Genomic DNA, 9,341 nt, shown 5'->3' with positions numbered 1-9,341 from the left:
CTCTCTCGGGTCCTCTGATAGTGGGCAGTGTGTGATGATAATGATGCTGGTCTCTCTCAGGTCCTCTAATAGTGGGCAGTGTGTGATGATAATGATGCTGGTCTCTCTCAGGTCCTCTGGTAGTGGGCAGTGTGATGATGATGATGATGATGCTAGTCTCTCTCAGGTCCTCTGATAGTGGGCAGTGTGTGATGATAATGATGCTGGTCTCTCAGGTCCTGGTAGTGGGCAGTTTGTGATAATAATGATGCTGGTCTCTCTCAGGTCCTCTGGCAGTGGGCAGTGTGATGATGATAATGATGCTGGTCTCTCTCGGGTCCTCTGGTAGTAGGCAGTGTGATGATGATGATGATGCTAGTCTCTCTCAGGTCCTCTGGTAGTGGGCAGTGTGATGATAATGATGCTGGTCTCTCTCAGGTCCTCTAATAGTGGGCAGTGTGTGATGATAATGATGTTGGTCTCTCTCAGGTCCTCTGGTAGTGGGCAGTGTGATGATGATGATGATGATGATGATGATGATGCTAGTCTCTCTCAGGTCCTCTGATAGTGGGCAGTTTGTGATAATAATGATGATGGTCTCTCTCAGGTCCTCTGGCAGTGGGCAGTGTGTGATGATGATGGTCTCTCTCAGGTCCTCTGATAGTGGGCAGTGTGTGATGATGATGATGATGGTGGTCTCTCTCAGGTCCTCTGATATTGGGCAGTGTGTGATGATGGTGGTGGTCTCTCTCAGGTCCTCTGGTAGTGGGCAGTTTATGATAATGATGATGGTCTCTCTCAGGTCCTCTGGTAGTGGGCAGTGTGTGCTGATGATGGTGGTCTCTCTCAGGTCCTCTGATATTGGGCAGTGTGTGATGATGGTGGTGGTCTCTCTCAGGTCCTCTGGTAGTGGGCAGTTTATGATAATGATGATGGTCTCTCTCAGGTCCTCTGGTAGTGGGCAGTGTGTGCTGATGATGGAGGTCTCTCTCAGGTCCTCTGATAGTGGGCAGTTTGTGATAATGATAATGATTGTGGTCTCTCAGGTCCTCTGATAGTGGACAGTGTGTGATGATAATGATGATGGTCTCTCTCAGGTCCTCTGATAGTGGGCAGTGTGTGATGATGATGATGGTGGTGGTCTCTCTCAGGTCCTCTGGTAGTGGGCAGTGTGTGATGGTGATGGTCTCTCTCAGGTCCTCTGATAGTGGGCAGTGTGTGATGATGATGATGATGATGGTGGTCTCTCTCAGGTCCTCTGATATTGGGCAGTGTGTGATGATGGTGGTGGTCTCTCTCAGGTCCTGGTAGTGGGCAGTTTGTGATAATAATGATGCTGGTCTCTCTCAGGTCCTCTGGCAGTGGGCAGTGTGTGATGATGATGGTCTCTCTCAGGTCCTCTGATAGTGGGCAGTGTGTGATGATGATGATGGTGGTCTCTCTCAGGTCCTCTGATATTGGGCAGTGTGTGATGATGGTGGTGGTCTCTCTCAGGTCCTCTGGTAGTGGGCAGTTTATGATAATGATGATGGTCTCTCTCAGGTCCTCTGGTAGTGGGCAGTGTGTGCTGATGATGGAGGTCTCTCTCAGGTCCTCTGATAGTGAGCAGTGTGTGATGATGGTGGTCTCTCAGGTCCTCTGATAGTGGGCAGTTTGTGATAATGATGATGATTGTGGTCTCTCAGGTCCTCTGATAGTGGACAGTGTGTGATGATAATGATGCTGGTCTCTCTCAGGTCCTCTGATAGTGGGCAGTGTGTTATTGGAGGTGGTGAGAGCGTTCTACAGCTACTGCAGAGAGATGTTGGGGGAGGAGTCTATCACCAGCACTGGCCTGACAGGCAACCAGCTAGCCAGGTGAGAGGATGGGACGAGTGGAGAATGAACTAATATAGATGAATGATATTTATTGGGAAGTTTCCTAAAAAGAGATCGACATGATAGTGACTGCCTAGATGTGTTGTCTGTGCAGTAAAATAAAAGAGAACAAGAACGCATCAGAAATCATAAAGACGGTGAACATGCTGGTGAGCTCCATGAACAGTGAGTTCCTGTGGGACTACATTACCTGCCACTTCTGCACCTGCCTCAGGTAGGTAACGCCTTTACTAGCACCTACTGTACCTCCTCTGGAATAGTCACTGTAGCTTTGCTGTTATAAAGCATCTTTCTCCAACTCGAATGTCTTTTATGTTGTTTAGCTGATCTCTCTCTGTGTCTCTGTCTCCATAGCGACCCAGCTGACCTGCCGCCGCCCCCTCTGCAGTACCACAGTGACTCTCCTGCTCCCTCTGTCACAGAGATCTCCACGCTCATCATATTCCTACTGGACATCATCCCTCTGGTACACACATACACACACATGCTTCTATTTTTCCTCTTTCTCTCTCTTTCCCTCTCTTTCTTGCTCTCTCTAACCCTATCTGATTGGTCTGGTCCAATAGGAGCTCCATGCTGACATCCAGTCTCAGTTCCTGCCCCAGATGCTTGGCCGCATGCTGCATGCACTCCGTACCCACATGACCTGTCTGGACCTATCGGAGCTCACACAGGGCCTGCGCACCTGCTTCAAGGTGCTCAGTAAGATCCAGATGCCCGTGACTTATATGGACATGGAGGTGGAGTCACAGTCACAGAAAGTGAAGTCACCGACACAGGAGGAGAGCTTCAAATTTGTTCCGGTCAGTGGTTGTGTGAGTGTGTGCAGTGGTTCAGAGAAACTGCCATGCGTATGGAGAGTAGAAGGAAAATGGGAGTTAGGGATGCAGCACTACTGAGGTACTTAAGAATGGTCATGCCCTCAGGATGAACTGTCTGGTAGGTGACCTGTCTGACTGATGGATAACATTCCTGGCAGGGTTAGCCTCTTGTCAGGCTGTCTCTCATGTACTGTACTCCTCTTGACTTGATGGTAGATCCAGACTACACAGGCCAACCAATCTTCTAATTTCATTCTCCCTGCAGATATAAACAAGGTCTGAAATCCAACTGTAACACTGGCCTGTCTGTGTGTCACATAAACACAGCTTACACTGATCTTTAGCTTCTTTCAGTCAGATACTGGATCACGATGGGATTTCTCTCAAATTTTAGGGGGGAAAAACAGAATTTAACTCTAACTGTCCTATTAAGGTCATACTACCCACTCCCTCATTGGTGGTATTCTGGTTGGATCATACATGTTCTCCCCTTAGATGCAGGATATAGAGAAGGAAAGGGTCGAGGAGGAGGAAGAGGGCAGTCGGGTCAACGTTAACCATGACAACGCAGAACCAGAGGAAGAGCTGAATGCGGTTGTGGAGCAGGAGACTGGCCCGGTAGAGGGAGAAAGCGCCTTCCCACTCCTTCGGTCTGAAGACAGCGGATTGGGCATCAGCGCCTCACCCTCGGAACTGCACCTCTTACCAGGGGTGGGACTGAGCCCCGAGGGGGTGGGGATCGTGAAAGAGTGCCAGGGTGTGTGGAGGAAGGGGGGCAATGTGGAGACCATGACCCAGTGTCTGCTGGATATACTGACCTTCATAACCACCTGGTAGAGAACATGATCACATCTGGAAAACATGTAACACACAGTCATCAAGCACAACATGCATCAATCAAACTCTCTCTCTCTCCCTCCTCTCCCCTCCCAGTTACCTGCTGGTTCAGGTGGAGGACGTCAGGGGGCAGGAGGAGGCTGTACAGCCGGACCCCGCTGCCCTCTCCCCTGGTGGGAAGACCTTTTTCCAGGAGGGCCCTCAGATCACCACGACCCAGATCAAAGACAAGCTAGCCGAGCTCTTCGCCCCCAACAAACACAAACCACGCTCTATCTCGGACCCCCCTGTCCCAGACCTCCCTGTCCCACCTACAGAGAAGAAGAAAGGGCGAGTGAGCACGGGAGGAGGGGTGGACTGGGGGGCAGGGTACATGCCCCGGGGCAGGGCGGAGATTTCAGAGGAGTGCCGCCAGGCGTTCACGGCAGCATGCCACCTGCTTTTGGAGTGTACCACCTTCCCCCTGTACCTGAGTGAGGAGGAGAGCCAGGTGCTCTACAGCGACTTGTTCCACCATACAGGTGACAGTATAGACTTTTACACAATAATGGTTGTTTACCCATACAGGTCAGTCTATACAGCTCTACACAAACTTACTGTAGTTAGTTAGCCAACCAGTAGTCTTGCATGTCAGACTCACACAATTGAGTCCACATAGGGAAATTTGTGTAACTCTACTCTTAACCAAAAGGTTTACTGGGGTGCTGGTTTGTCTATTCAAATGAAAAGCTTAAGCTTTGGTGTGTACTCCTACTCCTAACATGGCTTACTAACAGGGCTGAATTGACCACTTTATGTTGGTTCAAGTCAGTATACTGATATGCTTTCATGAACTCATTGAATGGGAAGTAACCAAAATATTGTTTTGTTCTCTTCAGATAGTGGCGTGGGCTGCCTGCCTTTGTGGCTGAGGTCCTTGATGACCCTGTGTTGCCTGTCGAGGGACTACCAGGTGCAGCACACGGCTGTGTCCTCTCTTCTGGAGCTCATCAACCACTCCCAGTCCCTGGCCCTGGTCATCCAGGACAAGACCAGGCGCTACCAGGCCAGCAACGCCAACCCCCTGAGCGGACGGCTGCAGATGGTCACTGTACCCCCCCATCTACCCAGGCCTGCTCAGCGCCATCGAGCAGAGTACAGATTTCTACCAGGTCAGGAAATCATGGTCTACCATGGCAGGGGGCTTGTATTACTGCTACATAAAGAGGGAACATAATATGAGTAGTCCTAGCTGGTCTGACGTGTTACTCTATAATATGATGAAATGTGTACATTTCCTTAGTGAATGTGTCATCTGTAACTCTATGTCCAACAGCATCATCACCTTTTTCATTTCTGCTGCCTATTACCAAATCAGGATCATTAGTAATCTGATGCTGCTGCGTTAAGTTGATTCAAATGAAAACCGATCATCATCACCTCTAACATTTCACCTTTCACCTTTGTGATCCCATGCAGCGGGTGGCCCAGGTGCTGTGGGGTCAGCTGGATGTGGAGCGTCGAGAGCAGCACACGTCCTGTGTGGAGCTCTTCTATCGGCTCCACTGCCTGGCCCCGTCCGCATCCATCTGTGAGGACATCGTCTGCCAGGCTTTACTGCACAGAGATAAGGTACAGAACACATACACACACTAACAAGATTCTACTGTAATATCAAGACACTAGACGCCTACAGCAAAGAGCCATCCAATACTCCTAACGCATTTAAACAGCACTGAGGTTTTACATATATTCACACCTAACATGAACAAATACTCCAGGCTAAACTCATGTGATATAACAAACAGTAAGTCATCCTCTGCGTTTAACTAACATATCAGTTACAGTGGGGAGAACAAGTATTTGATACACTGCCGATTTTTCAGGTTATCAAATACTTGTTCTCCCCACGGTATGCTTTGTGTATTCCCTCAGGCTGTACGATTGGAGGCGCTACATAGGTTCTCAGTGCTGTGGCACCTGACCAGGGAAAACCAGTCAAACCGGACCATGTCTCTGAACCGCTCGTTTGACCGGTAAGTACAGAGCTTGAAGTATGGTCAGTGGTTGGTCTCTGGGTCCAACAGCAGTTTGTGCTGTGGTCCCCAGCGTATTCTGTTTCGTGACTCTACAGTCGTGGCCAAAAGTTTTGAGAATGACACAAATATTAATTTTCACAAAGTCTGCTGCCTCAGTTTGTATGCTGCCAATTTGTATATACTCCAGAATGTTTTAAAGAGTGATCAGATGATTGCAATTAATAGCAAATTCCCTCTTTGCGATGCAAATGAACTGAATCCCCAAAAAACATTTCCACTGCGTTTCAGCCCTGCCACAAAAGGACCAGCTGACATCATGTCAGTGATTCTCTTGTTAACACAGGTGTGAGTGTTGACGAGGACAAGGCTGGAGATCACTCTGTCATGCTGAATGAGTTCGAATAACAGACTGGAAGCTTCAAAAAGAGGGTGGTGCTTGGAATCATTGTTCTTCCTCTGTCAACCATGGTTACCTGCAAGGAAACATGTGCCGTCATCATTGCTTTGCACAAAAAGGGCTTTACAGGCAAGGATATTGCTGCCAGTAAGATTGCACCTAAATCAACCATTTATCGGATCATCAAGAACTTCAAGGAGAGCGGTTCAATTGTTGTGAAGAAAGCTTCAGTGCACCCAAGAAAGTCCAGCAAGCGCGAGGACCGTCTCCTAAAGTTGATTCAGCTGCGGGATCGGGGAACCACCAGTACAGAAATTACTCAGGAATGGCAGCAGGCAGGTGTGAGTGCATCTGCACGCATAGTGAGGCGAAGACCTTTTGAGGATGGCCTGGTGTCAAGATGGGCAGCAATGAAGCCACTTCTCTCCAGGAAAACCATCAGGGACAGACTGATATTCTGCAAAAGGTACAGGGATTGGACTGCTGAGGACTCGGGTGAAGTCATTTTCTCTGATGAATCCCCTTTTTGATTGTTTGGGGCATCTGGAAAAAAGCTTGTCCGGAGAAGACAAGGTGAGCACTACCATCAGTCCTGTGTCATGCCAACAGTAAAGCCTCCTGAGACCATTCATGTGTGGGGTTGCTTCTCAGCCAAGGGAGTGGGCTCACTCACAATTTTGCTTTAGAACACAGCCATGAATAAAGAATGGTACCAACACATCCTCCGAGAGCAACTTCTCCCAACCATCCAGGAACAGTTTGGTGACGAACAATGCCTTTTCCAGCATGATCGAGCATCTTGCCATAAGGCAAAAGTGATAACTAAGTGGCTTGGGGAACAAAACATTGATATTTTGGGTCCATGGCCAGGAAACTCCCCAGACCTTAATCTCATTGAGAACTTGTGGTCAATCCTCAAGAGGCGGGTGGACAAACAAAAAACCACAAATTCTGACAAACTCTGATTATGATTATGCAAGAATGGGCTGCCATCAGTCAGGATGTGGCCCCGAAGTTAATTGACAGCATGCCAGGGTGGATTGCAGAGCTCTTGAAAAGAAAGGTCAACACTGCAAATATTGACTCTTGGCATCAACTTCATGTAATTGTCAATAAAAGCCTTTGACACTTATGAAATGCTTGTAATTATACATCAGTATTCCATAGTAACATCTGACAAAAATATCTGAAGACACTGAAGCAGCAAACTTGATATTTGTGTCATTCTCAACTTTAGGTCACGACTGTACTACTGTAGTGAACCTGTTCTGCTTTCCTCAGATCACTGAGATGGACTCTTTGTCTGTCTTTGTCTTGGCACTATTTAAGATTGTGTGTCTGTCCCTCATCTCCCTATGACTGACTCTGTGTATCTCTGTCCCAGGTCTCTGTGCGTGGTGGTGGACTGTCTGAACAGCCCAGATGGTTCTGTGAGTGCTGCAGCCCAGTGCTGGCTGGTCAGGGCTCTCTCCCTGCAGGACGTGGTCCGGATCCTGGAGCCTATTCTGCTGCTGCTGCTCCACCCCTCCACCCAGCGCTGCACCATCCAGAGTGTCAAACAGAACCTCACCGCAGGTGCGTGCGTGTGTTTGTGTGTGTTATGGAGTGTTAAGTGGTGATTGTTGGAGTGTTTAGGGATGTTGCTCTCCTAGTGTGTATATGTTTTGGTAGACCTCTTTCTCTCTGTAGGTAATCTGAAAGATTTAAACAGCAGAAGTCGAAGCACCACCAAGAGTTCCACGTGCGCCATGGCAACCAGCACCCAACTAGATGAGGGTACACTGGGTCATATGATCCTGGTGGACCGGGAGGCCCTGTGGGGGGAGCTAGAGCGTGACCCAGAGACGACCAATCCAGCGGGTGACTCCACGGGGGAGTCTTGCAGTGAGAGCGAAGCCACAGAGGGGGAAGACGAGCTGGAGGAAGAGGAGGAGGAGGAAGAGAGCGAACACACCGAGTCAGCTGACACCAGTGGTGCCCAGGTCTCCACAGAGAACTCCAGCTCCGCCACTTACGGTTGTAGCGTAGAGGAAGGAGGTGTGGTCAGCTGCCTGAGGAGGGTGGAATCGGAACACACACAAGTGTCCGATTCGCTGTCGAGCGAGGAGGATGACCTGGAGCGTGAAGCCATGGCTCAGTCGCGTCTCCTCAAACAGGAGCGTGAGAAGCGTGAAGTCATTGACTCTCTGTTCCGCCATGTTCTGCTGTACTCTATGCCCGGCGGCTGGCCCCGCCTGCTCCACGGCCTGGCCCTGTTGGACAGTCTGTTGAGGAGCAGCGCCCAGCGCCCTCTAGTGGACGCCCTCTCCTCCACCTCCCTGGACACCAGCTCAGCCGCCCACCTCAACCTGGTCTCCAACCTTCTCCAGCGCCACCAGCAGGCCCAGGACGGAAGAGGCTTCCATGGACGGCTGCTCTCGCCCACCTCCTCGCCCTCCATTCCCCCTTCCCTGCTCATCGAACTGCTGGTATCGCTATGCCTGAGGTTCCTACATTCCCACTACCCGTCCTACCTCACCCTGGGTCCCAGGGAGCTGCAGGGGAACAGGGAGGTCCAGGTGAAGAGCGTGGGGGTGCTGACCCGCCTGGTGACTCAGCTGGGGTGTGTGGTGTGGGGTCAGAGGGACAGCTCCACCCTGCAGGAGGCTGGGGTCGGCCCAGAGGCCATCCGCAAGCTACTGGCTGGGTGTAAGGTGCAGCAGTACGCCCTTCTCACCCTCTCAGCCTCCATGTACATCAGCCAGAAAGGGGTGGAGAAGGACTCTGCCATGGGGGGTCTGAATCTGTTCGATGAACAGGTGGGCCTGTCTGAGGAGAGCCTTGTGAATCTTGGAGGGGGAAGGGGGCAGGAGCAATACCCCTTACAGATGGAGCTGCTCAAGCTCTTACAGGCCCTCATCGTCCTGGAGTACTACGTGTGGCCAGGGGGTTCAACCCCGCACCCCGATGAACCCCGTGACACACCTGTAGCTACCCCTGCCTTCTCAGCCATGAAGCAGGAATGGCAGACAGGGGTTCTGTTCCAACAGTCCATCAAGGCAGCTCAGTATGTCCAGACCCAGCCCATCACAGCCCAGGGGATGTTTGTGTCTGCTGCAGCCCGGGCTCTGCAGCCGCAATACGGCTATGCCATGCACCCCCACTGGGTGGCTCTGCTGTGCTCATCTCTGCCCTACCTCGGGCGCTCGCTGGGCATCATCGTTGCTCCGCTCATCACCCAGATCTGCAGGAACTTGGATGAGCTGGTCAAACAGTACGATCACGACGGGGGGAAGGCTACACAGAGTAGCAGGAAGGAGAACATTGCTCCTGATTACCCTCTCACCCTACTGGAGGGACTGACCACACTCACTCACCACTGTCTACTGGACAACAAGAAGGTGAGTCACGCACACACACACACACACTACT

The 9,341-nt window shown here is 50.7% G+C and overlaps 1 protein-coding gene across 1 annotated transcript in view; it reads left to right on the top strand.

The window, feature by feature from the left end:
* Positions 1–1,715: 1,715 nt before the first annotated feature.
* Positions 1,716–9,341, top strand: part of LOC124017371 (protein dopey-2-like) — a gene marked incomplete at its 5' end in the record, with an annotated part of 27,339 nt that continues 19,713 nt past the window's right edge. Inside the window, 12 exon segments of the mRNA XM_046332632.1 lie at positions 1,716–1,836; positions 1,952–2,071; positions 2,212–2,323; positions 2,424–2,660; positions 3,174–3,511; positions 3,612–4,036; positions 4,394–4,608; positions 4,610–4,666; positions 4,974–5,126; positions 5,430–5,530; positions 7,315–7,505; positions 7,620–9,310. Of these exon segments, the coding sequence (XP_046188588.1) occupies positions 1,716–1,836; positions 1,952–2,071; positions 2,212–2,323; positions 2,424–2,660; positions 3,174–3,511; positions 3,612–4,036; positions 4,394–4,608; positions 4,610–4,666; positions 4,974–5,126; positions 5,430–5,530; positions 7,315–7,505; positions 7,620–9,310 (3,761 nt within the window).

Source organism: Oncorhynchus gorbuscha, unplaced genomic scaffold (genome assembly GCF_021184085.1).
Source record: "Oncorhynchus gorbuscha isolate QuinsamMale2020 ecotype Even-year unplaced genomic scaffold, OgorEven_v1.0 Un_scaffold_203:::fragment_2:::debris, whole genome shotgun sequence".
Classification (NCBI taxonomy): domain Eukaryota; kingdom Metazoa; phylum Chordata; class Actinopteri; order Salmoniformes; family Salmonidae; genus Oncorhynchus; species Oncorhynchus gorbuscha.
Note: the sequence above shows the minus strand (reverse complement) of the source record. Positions and strands in the feature narration are given on the sequence as shown.